We start from the raw sequence: 17,959 nt of genomic DNA on the forward strand, positions 1-17,959 counted from the left end.
CCATAATAATAATAATAATAATAATTAAACGAAGATTGGAACATTTGCCGTAAGACTTTTTTTACAATTTTTGCAGGTAAATTTTTTTATTGCAATTTGAACTTGAAATTTATGATGATTTACAAAATTCATTTCCTCGTTTTGTAAAATTAGCTCAGTTGGATTTTGTTTCGAACGTTTCGAAGGAAAATGTGCATTGATCGATGATTATAATGTTCATCGTTGGTAATCAATCATATATAATATCATTGCATTGGGAGTCATAATCTATATTAATTTACCTGTTATTATTAGATCAACGATGCCAAAATTCAATGGACACGGGTCAATTATGGCCATTGTTCGATCAAATGACTCATCTATATCAAGAATATTTCCATATGAATCCTTATGATCTTTTCATTTATGATCAACAATTCATCGTTTCAAAGATCATATTCGGAACGAATTATTTCGTGTTACTTCTACAGACGGAAATTTAAAAAAAAATTCATCGGCTTATCAACGTTGTTTTATTTGTTTTTATTGTCTTCTTTATAATAGTGTTGTGTTACGATCGAATCGATTCGATCGAATGTCTCTCAATCATCTTATTTGTCAATTTAAATTGTCAATTAACTATGTTTGAAACAGGAACAAATATCGATCATCACCTCAATCATGATCACATGCTGTATATTCAAATTGTATTCAATTAACTTATCATTTCATTATATTGATCGTCTCGTTTGGAACAACAAAAAAAAAATAACCACGACCACGACCATTATTACTTGATCTTGATCAAATGATATAATAATGAAGATAAAAATATTTGCCGTAAGACTTTTCTACAATTTTTATAGGTAAATTTTTTTTATACTTTGAACTTGAAATTTGCAAAACAGAAATTATAATTTCCACTTTTTCACTTTTTGATTAGCATATTTGGATTTTGTTTCGGACGATTCGAATGGGAACATCGATGGTCAATGATTAAATGTGTAATTATGATTACAATATTCATTAATGGCATATTTTATATGTTTGATTATAATCAACATGAATATCATGGTATATCGGCAACTAAAATTAGTCAAAATGCATTCGGTCTTTTAATTGACAAGATAAATGCAACATTATATCTTATGGCATTTATTGTATCATACATAGTTTATTCACTGAATGGTTATGATTTAATCCGTTTGGCTGATTCATCAATATTTACGGCAATGTATCCGGATAATTGGAAACATCGCATCATATCAATGGCTTTAATTTTAATGGCAATTGTTGATAGTATAATAATGTTTTATTGTTTTGGTGAATGGGTTGTTAGTTTCGACACAATACAAATGTCAATTATAAATCTACTAAAATTTTATATACCAAAAAAAATGGAATGAATGGAATGGGTTGTTATTTTTTTATTTTATTTTATTTAAAGCATTTATATGTTATTGGGTATTGATGGATTATTTATTTTAATTTTCATTATTGAATGGACATTTTACTTATTATATAACTTTTTAACAATTCATATGAACGCAGCAAGTATCATTCAATTGGTAATCGTCATTTTCAATGGATCATTTATATGTTATTGGGTTTTTTTTTTTTTTTTTTTTTTTTTTTACCAGTCCTAAATCATGTAATCAGAGTAGATATTTTGAAATGATTCATCTATATCAAGAATATTTCCGTATGAATCTTTATGATCTTTTTGTTTATGATCAACGATTTTTATTTTCAATGATTCTATTTGCTAACTGTTATTTCATATTGATAATACAAACAGAAATTTAAAGATTTCGAAAATAAGATGATAATTTTAGTGATAATTTCTGATACCAGATGGTGATTTCGGAAACAAATTTGAAAGCTGATCTATCTATATATTTGTTTATGGACAAAAATTTCTTGAATCAATGATTCGATGATATAAGTCAAAAAATAAATAAAGTACAAATTATTGTGCGTCAAATAGTAATATCTATCATCATGAAAAGGAAAAATTTATCGATTCATTATCAACGGTTTCCATAGTTTATTATTTTGTTATTTTCAGATCAATTATTCAATTTAACTAAATGTTCAATTATGATGAAACAAGAAAAAAAATTATCGATCTATTACCGATTTTCCATCAAATTGATTGTCTTGTTTGGAACAACAACAACAGCACAACACCATTACCATTTTTATTTGGTCTTGATCCAATGATATAATGGCGATAAAAATATTTTCCGTTAAACTTTTTCATTATTTTTACAGGTAAATTTTTTCATTTAATTTATTATTCAATTATCGTTTTTTTCTCATTTATCTCTTTTAATAAACTAGTTCTATTGGATTCAGTTTCGGATGTTTCGATTGGAAACATCGATGGTCAATCATCAAATGCATTATTATGAACATATTGTTCATCAATGCTATATATCATATAATGGATTATAAAAAGCATGAATATACCGACTTAAATGACACAGCATTTAATCAAAAAATATTTGGACGTTTTATCGATAATATATCTGCTTCTCTTTATATTGGATCTTTTTTCGTATCATATCTAATATATTCATTGAATGGTCATGATTTAATCAAATTGGCTGATTCATCAATATTTCAAAAAATATATCGTAATGATTCGAAAAATCTTATTGTATCAGTGGTCATACTTATAATGGTCATTTTATATAATTTAATTATGTATTATAATTTCGGTAATTGGAGTGGACGTTTTGAAGAAATATTAGAATCCTTAAAAAATCTAATCAAAACTTATATGATAATAATGATGTATTTCAATCAAATTCTCGTAAAATTGATGTTTTATTATTTTAAAAATGCAATACGACAATTATTACAACGAATCGAATGTCAATTGGATTCCAATGAAATTACCGAAATAGAATGTATGAATAATATACGTGAATTGGCACAAATTTCGATGAAATTCCATTTCAAAGCTGGTTATTTAGCATTAATTCTCATCATTGAATATACATGTGAACTGATGTATATAATGTTGAAAATTCAAATGCAATCGACGAATATGATTCAATCAGCACTAATGATTTTCAACATATTCAACATATCATTTATATTCTATTTGGCATGGATGGATAATCAAATTCAACAAACATTACGGAATATTATCAAACATCTTAGCTATCGAAATGATCGACGACAACAAAATTTTAAAATTCAATCAGCAAGATCAATGGATCGCCTGTTGTCATTATTGGATCGACAACGCAAAAATTCAATGGACACCGGTCAATTATGGCCATTGTTCGATCAGATTGGTGCCATTTGGATGATGAAAATACGACCAAAATCACGTAATCAGATTCGATATTTTGAAATGATTCATCTATATCAAGAATATTTCCGTATGAATCTTCATGATCTTATTGTTTATGATCATCGATTTTTACTTTCATTGAACATATTTGCTGCCAGTTATTTTGTGTTGCTAACACAAACGGAAAATTAAAAATTTTAGTAATAATTACCGGGCATCAAAATATAGTAGAACTTTTCTATAGAAATTCATCAACGGTTGCCATGTTTCCAATGTCTTCATCATATTATTTTGTTTCAAATTCAACCAATTGATCGAATGTTTAATTATGTGAAAATTAATTTGCTATAAATCGATCAATCAATCAATCAATCAATCAATAAGAAAACAGGAATAAATATTGATCCTCTGAACATTATCATTATCATAATAATTACATGGTATGCTATTCTATTTATGAATTTACTTGACTTTAGTTTCATTATCATCATTACATTTTTGGCATTCATTTGTTTCATTTTGCAACAACAACAACAACCATCTTTAATAAAAAAAAATGAAGATAAAAATATTTGCCGTAAGACTTTTTTACAACTTTTATCGGTAAATTTTTCAACTTTGAACTTGAAATTGAAATTATAATAATGTTGAATTTTTTTTCCACGTGTTACTTAGAATGATTGGATTTAGTTTCGGACGATTCGAATGGAAACATCGATGGACAATGATTAAATGTACAATCATGACTACATTATTCATTAATGGCTCTTATCATGTATATATTCATAATAGTCAAGAATACGATGGTGTATCAGCAACTAAAATTAGTCAAAATGCATTTGGTCGTTTAATTGATATGATTGGTGAATTTCTATATTTGATAACATTTATTGTATCATATCTAGTTTATTCATTGAATGGTTATGATTTAATCCGATTGGCTGATTCATCAATATTCACTATAATTTATCCAGATAATTTGAAACATCGTTTCATAGCGATAACATTTTTGATCATAACAATTATTGATTGTTCATTGTTGTTTAATTATTTCGCCAGTTTGACCACAAGTTCAATGGCGTCAATATCAATGATGAATTTACTTAAATGTTATATTATGGTGATGATGTATCTTAGTGAAATTCTTTTACGATCATTGTTTTATTATTTCAAAAATGCCATCCGACAATCATTACAACGAATTGAATTACAATTGAAATCAAATGAAATCACCGATGAAGAATGTATTAGTACTATACGTTTATTGGCTTATATTTCATTGAAATTCAATTCTAAAGCTGGCTTTTTTGGTTTTTTATTTATACTTGAATGGACATTCTATCTTATACATACATTGCTTACGATTCATCAAGGGCAAGCTACTGTTTTTTCTATGATTATTTTGGCTATTAATTCATCATTTACATTTCTTTGGATATGGATGGATAATCGAATTCAACGAACATTACGTAATATTATCAAACATCTTCGCTATAGAAATGATCGACGACAACAGAATTTTAAAATACAATCAGCAAGATCAATGGATCATCTGCTGGCATTATTGGATCTACAACGTCAAAATTCAATGGACACTGGTCAATTATGGCCATTATTCGATCAAATTGGTGCCATTTGGATGATGAAAATACGACCAAAATCACGTAATCAGATTCGATATTTTGAAATGATTCATCTATATCAAGAATATTTCCGTATGAAATTTTATGATCTTTTTATTTATGATCAAAGATTTCTACTATCAATGATTATAGCTGCTTATGGTTATTTTGTGTTATTGATACAGACAGAAAATAATGAAGAAAAAAATCAAAATATGACAAATTAAGAACGACAGACATTAGATGGCAGCACTAATCTCGAAAAAAAATGATTTATCAAAATATCAATTTTCAAAGTTCAAATTAAATTATAATTTTCACATTCATCATTGAGATGATGATAATGATCATCATCAATAATAATAATTCAATTCAATTTACACAAAAAATAATCGATATATCGCCTTACATAATAATAACAATAACAATAATTATAAACACATCAATGAAATGTATATAAAAATCCGGAAACAAGAATTTTTTTTTTTTATTAATGTGAACAACAATGAATGAATGAGACAACATAAAATATAATAATATACAAAAAACATATATAAATCCATCCAGAAAAGAATCGAGAGACATTAATCACAATATAATGATTATCGATTAGAAATGAATGGTGGTGGTTGGGGTAAGGGGGAAAAAAAGAATGGCGTGATGATGTTGTCGTGTGTGTGTGACTATCGGTCAGTCAAGGTCCAACAACAACAACAACAAAAACAACAATGATTAATGGATGTTTTTTTTTTTTTGGCCATTATTTAGGTGAATGTGTGATAACAATGTTATAATGATGACCAGAAAAAAATTTTGAAAATTTCGTTTTTTTTTTCACGGTTGTCATCGATTTGTGAATAGAGGGAAAAAAATTTTCGTTTTTTTTTCACAATTCTATTTTCGTACATCATAAATGTGTTATCTCTGTATTCGTGCGTGCATGTGTGTGTGTATGTGTGTTTTACATCGTTCATGAATTGATAAACATATACAACAAGAAAAAAAATTGTCAAACACATTCGTTAATGGATCATAAAAAAAAATGATGACTATAAATGATGATAATCAAAATCAAATCAATCATTCTCATCTTTTTTTTTTTGCTAGTTGTCATCGTTTAATGTGATAATAAAGATGACCAATGTCACGTTGTTGTTGTTGTTGTTGTCATTGAACCACAGTGATTAGAATTCCATTTATATTCACACATATATACATTATTATACTTGTGTTGATGATGTTTTGATTGAAAGTTGATTAAGATTTTTTGAAAATGTTTGTCGAAATGTTTTTGTTATTTTACTGAAATCATTCTATAAATTATTTTATCGAAATCATTCAATTGAAAAAATAGAGAAAAAGAGAGAAAAAAAAACATGATTAGTTAGTTAGTGATGGGATTTTATAATAATGAGGAGAGGAATATAAGAATCATCATGCAAATGACTGAGGACAAAAAAAAAATTCTGATATTCGAAAAACGAAAAAAAAAAATCATGGATAATTCTATGATAATCACTATCATTATAAATGTGATGATGCTGATGATGAAATTAAACATTTCAAAACAAAATCTTTCATCAAATGATGATGATGATAATGATAGAGACATTCATTCATTTATTCATACAAACATATAGTGACACTGTTTCTAAATCAAGGCAATAATTATCATGAATAAAACCTAAATAATTCTTTCGTTTCTACTAAACCCCATCAACTACTAATCATTTCATTGGTAAAATGAATTCAGATTTCATATCTATCTCTTTATATATATTATTCTATAAAAATGAAAAAAAAAATTCTTCTCTACCATAACATGTGATGATGATAATAATAATAATAATATTATATTAATAATTAATAATTATAATCATCATCATGATCATCATAATCATCATGTAGATCACGAAATAAAACAAAACCAAAAAAAAAAAAAAAATTCCAAGATTCTATATATACTCTTTCTTCATCTGTAAATCCATTTGAATATCCATGTTTCTTTCATATAATTATCAATGGAAGTTAATACACATTGTTGTTGTTGTTGTCGTTGTTTTTTTTCTGGTTAGAAACACCCGACCGGATATTGAATTGAATCAAAAAAAAAAAAAAACGAGAAAAAAAAAAAAAAAAAAAAAGAAAAACGAGAAAATATTTCGAAATTCAAAATAAAAAAAAAAAAAAAAAAACGAGAAACGAGAAAATATTTCGAAATTCAAAATAAAACGAGAAAAAAAAATTTGGTAAACGACACAACGAAACCAATGTATATCATCATAGATATAAATAAAAAAAAAATTCTTGGAAAAACCTAAAGTAACTTTTTTTTTCATTGATTGCCAAAAACTGAAAAGAAACTGATTGATTCATTTTCGAATGGAATGTGTAATTGATACAATTAATGAATGAATGAATGAATGTTTCCAATTTTCACATTATCACACCATCATCATCATCAAATTATTAATAATACAAATAAAACTTTCTCTCTCTCTCTGTATTTTTTTTTTGGTACTTACCCGAAAACTTTTACTCATAAATGAATAGATGATTGGATTGACAAAACTATTTGCCATTGCCATCCAATGGCAAATAAAATAAAGACAAACCATTGCATATAATTCACGTTCAGTACAATAGGCAATTAGACCATAATCATTGAGAAATTGATACAATTTGATTGGCATCCAACATATACCATATAATAATATAACGGTGAACATCATTTTGATTGTCTATTTATTATTGGTTTTTTTTGGAAAGTGGAAAGTGAAAAATAAACGAAAACAAAAAAAATCTGCTATATTAAACAAATTACAAACAACAATAACACAGATAATCTTCAAACAAATGGATTGAAAACAAATCGATCGATCGATCAATGAATTGATCATCGATTCGATTATGGTGTAAATTAAAACTACGACAACAACTAGATTATATATCAACAGACAACAGTAGACAAAAAAAAATTGTATGAAAATCAATTTTCATTTTACTAAATAATTGATTACTGCTACTACTAAAATAGTAATAATGGATTTGATGATCCAAAATGGAGTAAAAAAAACGAAAAACTTTTTTTTTCTATATATCACCACGCTTAATAAACAAACGAATTGAACATCATTTATATATAGAGATTAAATTGAAAGATGAAATGTTTCAACAAAGTTTCTGTTTTTTTTTCATGCACTAAATAATATACTTGGAACGCAAAAAAAAACGATTACAAATTGAATCGCTCAAGATTGTTGTTGTTGTTGTTGTTGTTGTTCGCTTGTTTGTTTGTTTCACATTCACTAATAATGATGGATTCTATGATATAACAATCAATGAATGATTCACATTTATTATTCCATTATCGTCATCAGAATAAAGAATGAGAGCGTGTGTGTGTGTGTGTGTGTGAGTGTGAGAGAGGTAAAAAAAACGAAAATTTCACTATTTTCATCGATTTTTTTTTGCCATACTAAATTTATGTCTCTGGTTTTCCGTTTCCGTATTATTACCCATCATCATCATCATCATCATCATTATGAATTGACAATGATAATAATAATAATAAAAAAGTTGAAAGCAGAAAGAGACATTCTTTTTTTTTCTTTGGTATTTGATATTGAAATAAGTTTTTTTTTTTTTGATTTGATTTGATTTCGTATATCAACCAACCATTCAATCAAACCAACACTACCGCCACCACCACCACCATTACATAATGCATTCAATTCACTCATTGGATGGCAACAAAATCGTTTCCGGTTGACAAGAAACGAAAAAATTCAATTTGTAATTGATTGGGTATTTGCGAATATTTTTTTTTAATTTTTATTTTTTTTTTTTTTTTTTGATTAAATTTTTATGCTCGCTTAGTTTTTTTTTTTTTGGTTAATATGTCTATTGTGTATGTGTATCTCATCAAAGTTCATTCATTTTATTCATTCACAATAATTTAATATTCTAAACACACACATATCATCAAATATCAATATTCAATATATATTCATTATTATTGTTTGTCGATATATATTGTTTTTTTTTCATCAAACGAAAAAAAAAAAATACAACATACCTTTGAACGATGATTAAATGGCGTAGATTTTCTTAAATCAATCTGACTAGTTGATAATTGTTGATTTATGGATGGTGTTGGAGGCGCACTAGATGATGAATTTGTTATCATCATTAATTCTTCCGTAGGACATAGACGGCCATTTGAAAAGCCAACCAAATTGTTGTTATTGTTCGTCGATAAACAAGGCCCCGATTGCTGTGGTCGTTGTTGTTGATGATGACAATGATCACATGAACATAATGTTCCATTATTGTTATTGTTATTATTATTAATTTCACTAATAATTGATGGTTTAATTATTTCCATTTCCGGTGAATTTTTTGCATTCGTTACATTGGTCGTTACTTGTATGGGTTTTAAATGTTTCGATGATGATGATGGTGATGATGATGAACAGCAGCTACTACAATTATTTCGTTGTTCATTTGTTTTTTTAATCATTTTAATCATATGATTATTATGATGACAATTAACCGGAAGTACAGAATTGGACGATAACGGTAATGCGGATGGTAATGATGATGATGATTGTGAATCACTATTATTTATACTACATGTACTAGATCCACCATTATTATGATCATCATTAATCATCATATCAGTCATATAGTTAATTTTTCGTTTCATATTTATATTCGGATTTTTATTTTTATTTTGATTCTGATTCTGATTCTGTGAATTACTATCCGTTGATCGACATATTGATGATTTAAATTTTACACCATATGCATGATTAGATGATTTACGAAAACGTTTTTCATCTGCAATCAATTTACGCATTATTGCCGAATAGCTGAATATTAATACGGTTAATGGTAATATGAATGTAAGCACAATATTTGATGTCATAAATAGTCGTAATTTCAATACGGAAACACCATTATCATATGTACATTCATAATATGTTGTCTGATTATCTGTTGGTAACATAAACGGTCTGGTGGCCGTATTTTCAAACGGTATATATGCATATGCTGCACCGAATACCCATGTTAATGCCAACATTATATGTGTATGACATTCAAGCCAATGATGTAATGATGAAAATGGATGCAATGTTGCCATATATCTATAGATGAAAACAAAAACAAACAAAACATAACAACTTTGTTGATTCGAAAAATGTTTTGACAGTATATCGATAGTAATCACGATTACTTTTGAAAACAAAAAAAAAATTCGTTCATCACACATATATGTGTTTATACACTAATTGTTAAGCTTATCATAATGAAAAAAATGAACACTTGAAACTTTTTTTCTTTCACATTCACATTCATCAATAATAATAATCATCATCAATCAATCGAATTATTATGATAAGAGAAAAACCCATCCCCATTCTCCATCATCATCATCATCATTGGCAAAAAAAAAATTTGGGCGTTCCAAATTGATTGGAAAAATCTTATTAAATTAGGATTAGTCATGTAGTCGATTTGTTTAGTCGTTTCTATCCAAAACAAAACAAAACAAAAAAAATTGATCATCGTCGATCAACAAGAGAAACAAAAAAAAGATCAAACAATCGATAATGATATAGCATGATTGGTTTTTTTTTCATTTTGTTTTGTGATGAACAATTTTTTTTTGTAGATAAACTATAAAAACAAACTACAAAAATACTGCTTTGATCAGCTTGGTATTATGATCGTCTCGGTTATCATCATCATCATGATCATCATCGCACAACAAGAACATTTAAAGATCCAACCGGTAAAGACAGAGAGAATCAAGTGGAATAAAAAATTTTCAAGTGATCATTGTATGTTGTGTTTTTTTTTAAAAAAATCCCATTTTCTCTCTACAATTCGGTAATTCGATTTTCATTCTTCATTCTTTCTTTGAAGAGAAAAAGGCACAACGTCAGCAGAATATCTTTAAAGTAAAAAAAAAAAAATTCTGAAATCAAGAATCCACAAAAATAAGAATCTCAATCATCATCAACATTTTTTTTTCAGTATTAATAGTTTTTTTTTTCTTGTGTCCATCCCAAATCGGATAAATCATCTAATCAAGATGGCCAATGATAAAACCATGATGATGATGATGATGATGATGTTTAACAATGAATTTGAAAATTGAATTCTGATACAAACAAACAAACAGACAAACAGAAAAGAAATTTTCCGGAAAAATAGATTACAATGAAATGAAACAAAAAAATTTTCCAGAGAGAGAAAAAAAAATCGTATGTTTTTGTAACAAACAACGGAAAAAGTTTTGATTATTTCTTCTTATCTTTTCCGCCACTACTAGTTCAGTCTAGTTTTACCGGCCATAATGGATGCTGTTTTTTGTTTTTGGAGCAACAAAAAAAATAAAAATCATTGTTTTTATCAATAATACGAAACAAGAAAAACAAAATTTTCATTTCATTTCATCAGAAAACATTTGGTATTTGTGAGGATTTTTTTTTGTTTTCGTTTCCTACCATAGAATAACAACAACAACAACAACAAAACAACAACAACAAACGAAAATCTTTCACTCAATCATCATTATCATTAGAGAATTTTTTTTTTTGATTTTACTTACTGGATTATGTATCAGCAGCAGCAGCGAGATATAAAAAAAAACAGAATCCGTTGGAAACAACGTTTTTTTTCCTCGCTAATTCGTTGAGTGGAAAAAAATGGAAAATCTTTCATTTTTATTTTCATTTTTCAATGACAAACGAATATTTTTTTTTGTTCATTTGTTCAAATGCATTTACACGGAATGGAAACGAAAAAAAAAATTTTCATAATTTTTGAATGAATGAACCATTCAAAATGAACAAGAGAGTGAGAGAGAGAGAAAGAGAGAAAACCAGAAAATTGAAATCTGAATTTATGAATACATGCATGAAACACACAATGAAACAAACGAAACGTAAAACCCTAAACCCAGTAAAGCCAACCAACCAACCAACCAACGAGTGATTAAAAAATGAAAAAGCAAGCAAAAAAAATCAACGGGAAACGAACGGTTTTTTTTTGATCATATTTCTAATTTGTCATGTCAGTGTGTGTGTGTGTAAACATTTGTTTGTTTTTTTTTGCATATATGCTAGGACCGGCTAGCGAAAAAAAAGACCTTGGAATAATAATTGCCGGTCATGGTTGACAATAAAAACACAATCCTTTCATCATCATCATCATCATCATAATGTGTGTCGGTTTTTTTTTGTCTTGGTGCATTATTCATTTTGAATTCATTTCAACAAACAAAACCAAAAAAAAAAAAAAAAAAAAAAAATCTGACATTTCAAGAGAAAAAAAAGTATTGGCCATCCGGAATCAAAAGAATGAAATGGAATATTTTTTCTTTGAATTGAAATTATGGAACAAAAAAAATTTGAAAAGAAAAAGAGTGAAATTCTTTTCAAACGAAAATGCAATGCAATGGTCACCGTAGAAAACCAACAAAAAATGAATTTTGATGAAAACACACACACACACACACACACACACATTCATATACATGATGATTATACTAAAACTAAAACAAACAAACAAAAATGGATTGAATATGGAACCGGAAAAAACTGGACTAGATTCTTTATCGAAAAAAAAAATGAAAATGAAAACAAAAAAATTGACATAACTTTTTCAACTGTTTTTTTTTTTTTTGAATGAATGAAAAAAAAACACAGTTGAATGCCATGGTACCCAGGGCAAAGAAAAAATGGGCTCAAATACAGTTTGTGTGTGTGTTTTGTTGAAATCATCGAAACAAAACAACCACAACAACAACAACAAACGTCAATCATTGGTTTGGTTTGGTTCGATTTTTTGTTTTGTTTTGAAATTCAAGCCAAAATTATTCATTCATTCATTCATCGATCAATCAATGACAATCAACAATAACTTGTCATTAAATTTTAAACAAATTTCCGTTCAAATATCATTAGTTTCTCTCTTTCTCTCTATCTCTGTTTCGAAATTCAAATTCACAAGCAAAAAAAAAAAAAAAAAAATGAGAGCGAGAGAGAGAGAGAACATAGTTTTCAAATGACAATTAACCTTGAATCAAAAAAATTTTTGTTTTCCAAATGGCAAAAAAAAATGACGATGATGATGGTGATTTCAAAATTTTCAAAACGAAAAAAAAATTTTTTCTTCATTTCTCATTTCATCGTCCATCATTATATTTGCATTTTCAAATCTTGATTACAAATAAATTGAAAATTGAAAAACAAACATGTTGTTTAGAGTGAAAAATTTCATCTATAATGCCATGAAACATATTGGTGATGAATATGGATCCAGCCATTATCGACGATTACATAGAATGGACATGATTCTTTGTATTTATTCATTTATACGATTATTAATCATTGGCTTAATGTATATGGATGTGGATAGATTTCCATTATATAAATATGATTATGCATCATTGTATTGTTGGGAAAATCGTAAAATAGTCAATAAATTCTTTATAATCATTCAAATATTGATTACAATGATTGAATTTGTTGGTATAAAAACATTTTTCTATACACCATCCAATAGGCTTAGTATTCAGATTCTATATGATTGTATTGTTTATAATACGGATCAATATTATAAAAGTTTTGATAAGCCTGAAAATATTGCAACAAAAATGTCTATTCGTTTTGATAATCATTATTGTCAACATATCCATCATCATTGTCATCATCATTGCTGTTCATCTATGGTGATGAAAAAATTATTTATATCAATCATCATTAAGCATTTGATTTACATTAAAGTTTGGCTAAAATCATGGCTAGAAATGGATCATATAGACAGGGAAATGTTTGAAAAAATCAATAAAATGAAACTATTTCCATATGCAACAGCTAAATGCCGTTATAATGTTGTATTGTTTGTAATGATTATCGATTTTTGCACTTTTATTGGCCATTTTATTGCAAGTCTATTTTTTGCTTTACCATAAACAAATCATTAATGAATTTCATTTCATTATCAAATAAAATAAAGTATCACTAATCATCATTGGTTTCATGGCAACTTTCAAACAAATTTTTCAATATCAAATTGTTCAAAATTCATTAATAATGAAATTATTGATCATAATGGAATGTCCAATAGTCATACATAATCTATTACAATTATATCAATATGCAGCATTATTATCATGTACAATAATGGCAACATATCAATTATTTCATTGTGGATTGAATGAATTGAATAGAAAATTTTATAAAATTATTTTGGATAATAAAAAACGACAAAAACAAAAATCAATCAATCAGAATGAATTACAACAATTACAATTCATTTATAGACAACATAATCGTCTATCATATTATGAATTATTGACCAATAAACAAACATGGAGCCATTCATTATATTATTTTACTATCATTAGTTTACCGATTAATATTACATTTATATGTGAATTGATTTTCGAAGATTTATCCATACAAATACAATTATTATTCATATCGATTATAATCATCCATATGTTAACTGGTCTATTACCATTTCTGACATTAGCAAATGTTTCAAATGATTTTCATAGAATTAGAAATTATATTCTACCAATGCAACCACTATTAAAATGTCGACAACATTTACGAATGAAAATCAAATATGATTGTCTTTATGAACGATTAATGTTTGGCAAAAAAATTGCATATACAATTGGACATCTAGCCGAGATAACATTCACCGGTTTAGTGGAAGCATTTTTACATTATTTTGTTGCTTTTTTTCTAATAATTGGTTTCTATATGAAAGAACAAAATTATAATTTATGAATGAATGAATGAATGAATGGTGAAAATTGAATTAAAATAAAACTTTTTTTTTGTTTCACTTTTCAATTACAATTCAATTATTTTTTCATTGGTCAATAGTATATGATAGATATATGACCAAAAAGAAAAACCGGTGCCGGAACAACTTTCATTGTGTATATATGTGTACAGTGTACAATGTACACCCACACACATATCTTTGTTGTTGCTGTTATTGTTTGACAGCTATACAAGCATGAAGAATATCAATATCACACACTGACATATGTGTGTGTGTGTGTGTTAATGGCTCCAATAGAGAATAATAAAATATTCTCTCTTTTGCAGTGAAACTAACCATTTATTTAAATTAGTTTTTCTTTATATTTTCAAAATAAAAACGACAAGAGAACGAGAAAAAAAAAGAAAAAAAAATCACAAATAAAATAGCATATATTCTACAACCAAAGGCCATTATATATGTTTAACAAAACAAGACAAGAATTTCGCTATTTCTGTAAACTGTAGATTCTTCTTGGATCGTTTATTCAGTACAAACCATTGAAAATACACATTGGATTCTTTACATAGCCACTGGAATGGAATAACGTTTGTGGCCATAGCAAACACACACATACACACACACACACAAAGCATTTTTTTCTGTTGTTGTTGTTGGCAAAGAAAATTGGAATTTCTTCGTTTTGAAAAAAAAAAATTTTCAAAAGCAAAACGAAAAAAACGAAAAAAAAATCTAATTTTGTTTCTGACAGGTCTTGCAACAGAGTAACAATAACAACAACAACAACAACAACAGCAACAGTATCAAATGCCAAGGAATAAAAATTTAAATGAATGAATGAATGAATCTCACACTAAAAAAAAAATAGTGGACTATTCACATAGATCACACCATTGAAATAAATACCCGGACATAAACAAAAAAAAAATCAATTATGAAAAGAAATCCGCTTTATGAAAAGGAGAAAAAAAATGGCCAAAAACAAGGAAAAAAAACTATCTTTTTTCTTTGGAAAAAGAATCACACACACACACAAGTGACTTTGGAATTTTTTTTCAGATTCTATTTTTTTTCTTGATTTAAGAAAATTTTTTTTTTCAGGAACCAAAAAAAAAAGAATCTATAGTTTCAAGAAAAATTAAAAAACACACACACACACACACACACACACGAGGCCAATATGTCTTTATAATAATGAAAAATATCCAGTTACTCTGTGGGTGAAATCTTTTTTTTTTCGTTTTTTCGTTTTTTTTTCTGGTTGTTCATTTAATGATTTTGGCAGAATTTTCGTGCATGTAATTTTTAATTCAATATCTCTGCCCTTTAGCTTATTTGGTTGTTTAACTTTTTTTTCACCATCATCATCATCATCATCATCATTATGATCTTATTATTCACGCTCAAACAAACAAACAAACAGAAAAAAAACAAAATTCATAGATGTTGTAATGTGAAAAAAAAGCCAACGATATAGAAACAAAATCAAACCTAACCTAAGAACCGAGATTATAGGAAAAAAAATTGATTTTCACATTGATAAAGTGATAAAATTCATTTTTTTCCATCTTTCATCATCATCATCATCAATTTTTGACGATGATGAATATTTCATTTTTTTTTGCAATGATAAATGAAATGAAATATTAATCATAATCATAATGAATTTAGAATTAAACAAAAACAAAAAATAAATGGAAAATCTTCATCATCGTCAGCATCTTTATATGGTGGAAACAAAATGAAATGATACGCCTACGCAAGCATTACACACATATACGAATAAATAAATAATAAACAACAACGAAAAAAATCCGATTGATTTTTTTTTCGGGACATGAAAATATTATCAAAATTCTTACGGCCATATATAATCATTCAACCCACTTTATTTTGAAAGAATTCTACGAATAAAATACCAACAGAATCATCATGATATATGATCACAAACCACATATATAAAGAATATAATCAACATTGATCAGAACATCATCATGTTGATGATGATAATCAAAATTTACAAAGAACAACGAATTCTTATTATTTCTTAACTAAATACAGAAATTTGTGTGTTATAGACACACAAATTCATGTCATCCATTCAAGATATAAAAAAAAACCCTTCAGGCAAAAAAAATATGTCCTAATCACCCGAATATCATTATACCACTCAGACATACCACCAGACAAACAGAAAAATTGGATTGAACATAATCAGCAGAAAAAAAAGAAAAAGAAAAAATAGAAACGGAAACAAAGCTTAATGAAATTATCAGAATGAAAGCGTTTTTATTTATGAAAAATAAATGAAAGAAAGTTTTCGGGAAAAAGAAATTTTCCTGAAATGTTTCAAGATTCAATAGAAAAAAATGTAAAAAAAAAAATTTTTCTCTCGCTTCATCACAATTGTAAACAAAACCGAAACCAAAACCAAAACCAAAAAAAAAACATGATTCCAATGCTGATAATCGATCCAAATGGGACAATATGAAATGAAAAGAGTGGCACCATTCATTCATTTAATTTTTTGAAAATTTTCAAACAAATCAATTCAGTGGTATGGTTTCGTTTTTGTTCAATGATGGTGGTGATTAAATTGATTTTTTTTTCTTGTTTGAAAAGAAGAAAAGTGTCAGAAAACAAACACACACACACACAAGGAAAAAACTCCAATTGAATGGATTGAATTGAATTAGAAATTTTCTTTGAAAAGAAAAAAAAAATTAATTAAATTGTATTTCATTTTCTTTCATTATCCCCCCCAAAAAAATCAGTATTATCACCACCACCACCCACCACCCAATTTCGGTGATGAAAATCACGTCATCATTGAATAGCCCTCGGTTTACATTCATTTCATTCATTATATCAAAAAATATCACACACACACACACACAGATAAACGCCAAAAATCACTGAAATGTTAGCTTCACCACCATAAATTTATATTGACCACCATTTATTATTATTAGTGTATATATGGCTCATTTGAGCCAACACAACAGCAACAACAACAACAACAAAAAATCCGCTATCTCTAAATGACCAATTTTTCTCATTTGAATGAAAATCTTTGAAACAGGAATGAAACAAAAAAAAAATTATCATCATCATTTGCAACACCATTTCAAAAACGAAACACACACAAAGCGAGAAAAAATCAATGTGAAATGCAAATTTTTCAGCCAAAAAATACACAAACAATAAAACAAAATGGCGAAAAAAAAAATCGATAATG

General features: G+C 27.1%; 5 protein-coding genes across 8 annotated transcripts in view; 4 read left to right on the forward strand and 1 right to left on the reverse strand.

Moving 5' to 3' along the window:
* LOC124497549 (uncharacterized) overlaps nucleotides 1-17,959 on the reverse strand; it is a 31,241-nt gene that overhangs the window by 1,178 nt on the left and 12,104 nt on the right. For 2 of the 4 annotated variants that reach the window (XM_075734092.1, XM_075734091.1), the window contains exons 3-5: nucleotides 8,987-10,058; nucleotides 7,434-7,649; nucleotides 5,380-6,221 (exon numbers count right to left, since the gene is read on the reverse strand). In XM_075734092.1, the coding sequence (XP_075590207.1) occupies nucleotides 6,129-6,221; nucleotides 7,434-7,649; nucleotides 8,987-10,058 (1,381 nt within the window). In that variant the 3' untranslated portion in view covers nucleotides 5,380-6,128. Of the gene's footprint in view, nucleotides 1-5,379; nucleotides 6,222-7,433; nucleotides 7,650-8,986; nucleotides 10,059-17,959 lie in introns of those variants that run through there. The other 2 variants (XM_075734093.1, XR_012832419.1) reach the window with 2 other exon arrangements.
* LOC142597784 (uncharacterized) lies at nucleotides 395-1,385 on the forward strand. Its single transcript, XM_075733893.1, has 2 exons — nucleotides 395-845; nucleotides 923-1,385. The coding sequence occupies exons 1-2, from the start codon at nucleotides 799-801 to the stop codon at nucleotides 1,383-1,385; spliced, it is 510 nt and encodes a 169-aa protein (XP_075590008.1). The 5' UTR covers nucleotides 395-798.
* Nucleotides 1,920-3,478, forward strand: LOC142597806 (uncharacterized). Its single transcript, XM_075734096.1, has 2 exons — nucleotides 1,920-2,253; nucleotides 2,323-3,478. Exons 1-2 carry the CDS (start codon nucleotides 2,207-2,209, stop codon nucleotides 3,476-3,478), a joined length of 1,203 nt encoding a protein of 400 aa, XP_075590211.1. The 5' UTR covers nucleotides 1,920-2,206.
* LOC124497550 (uncharacterized) lies at nucleotides 3,027-5,384 on the forward strand. The gene is made up of 3 exons (XM_047061216.2): nucleotides 3,027-3,726; nucleotides 3,849-3,889; nucleotides 3,962-5,384. Exons 1-3 carry the CDS (start codon nucleotides 3,724-3,726, stop codon nucleotides 5,133-5,135), a joined length of 1,218 nt encoding a protein of 405 aa, XP_046917172.2. The 5' UTR covers nucleotides 3,027-3,723; the 3' UTR covers nucleotides 5,136-5,384.
* On the forward strand, nucleotides 13,765-14,778 carry LOC142597807 (uncharacterized). The gene is made up of 2 exons (XM_075734098.1): nucleotides 13,765-13,871; nucleotides 13,939-14,778. Exons 1-2 carry the CDS (start codon nucleotides 13,772-13,774, stop codon nucleotides 14,718-14,720), a joined length of 882 nt encoding a protein of 293 aa, XP_075590213.1. The 5' UTR covers nucleotides 13,765-13,771; the 3' UTR covers nucleotides 14,721-14,778.

The sequence above is a fragment of the Dermatophagoides farinae genome, chromosome 9, assembly GCF_024713945.1.
Source record: "Dermatophagoides farinae isolate YC_2012a chromosome 9, ASM2471394v1, whole genome shotgun sequence".
NCBI lineage: Eukaryota > Metazoa > Arthropoda > Arachnida > Sarcoptiformes > Pyroglyphidae > Dermatophagoides > Dermatophagoides farinae.

Excerpts from the sequence above, each read along its gene's own strand:
- LOC142597784 (XM_075733893.1), top strand. The coding sequence starts at position 799 with ATGAAGATAAAAATATTTGCCGTAAGACTTTTCTACAATTTTTATAG. Across the intron at positions 846-922 it reads CTTTTCTACAATTTTTATAG|CATATTTGGATTTTGTTTCG; the intron begins GTAAATTTTTTT and ends CTTTTTGATTAG.
- LOC142597806 (XM_075734096.1), top strand. The coding sequence starts at position 2,207 with ATGGCGATAAAAATATTTTCCGTTAAACTTTTTCATTATTTTTACAG. Across the intron at positions 2,254-2,322 it reads CTTTTTCATTATTTTTACAG|TTCTATTGGATTCAGTTTCG; the intron begins GTAAATTTTTTC and ends TTAATAAACTAG.
- LOC124497550 (XM_047061216.2), top strand. Across the intron at positions 3,890-3,961 it reads CTTTTTTACAACTTTTATCG|AATGATTGGATTTAGTTTCG; the intron begins GTAAATTTTTCA and ends CGTGTTACTTAG.
- LOC142597807 (XM_075734098.1), top strand. The coding sequence starts at position 13,772 with ATGAAACTATTTCCATATGCAACAGCTAAATGCCGTTATAATGTTGTA. Across the intron at positions 13,872-13,938 it reads TATTGGCCATTTTATTGCAA|TATCACTAATCATCATTGGT; the intron begins GTCTATTTTTTG and ends AATAAAATAAAG.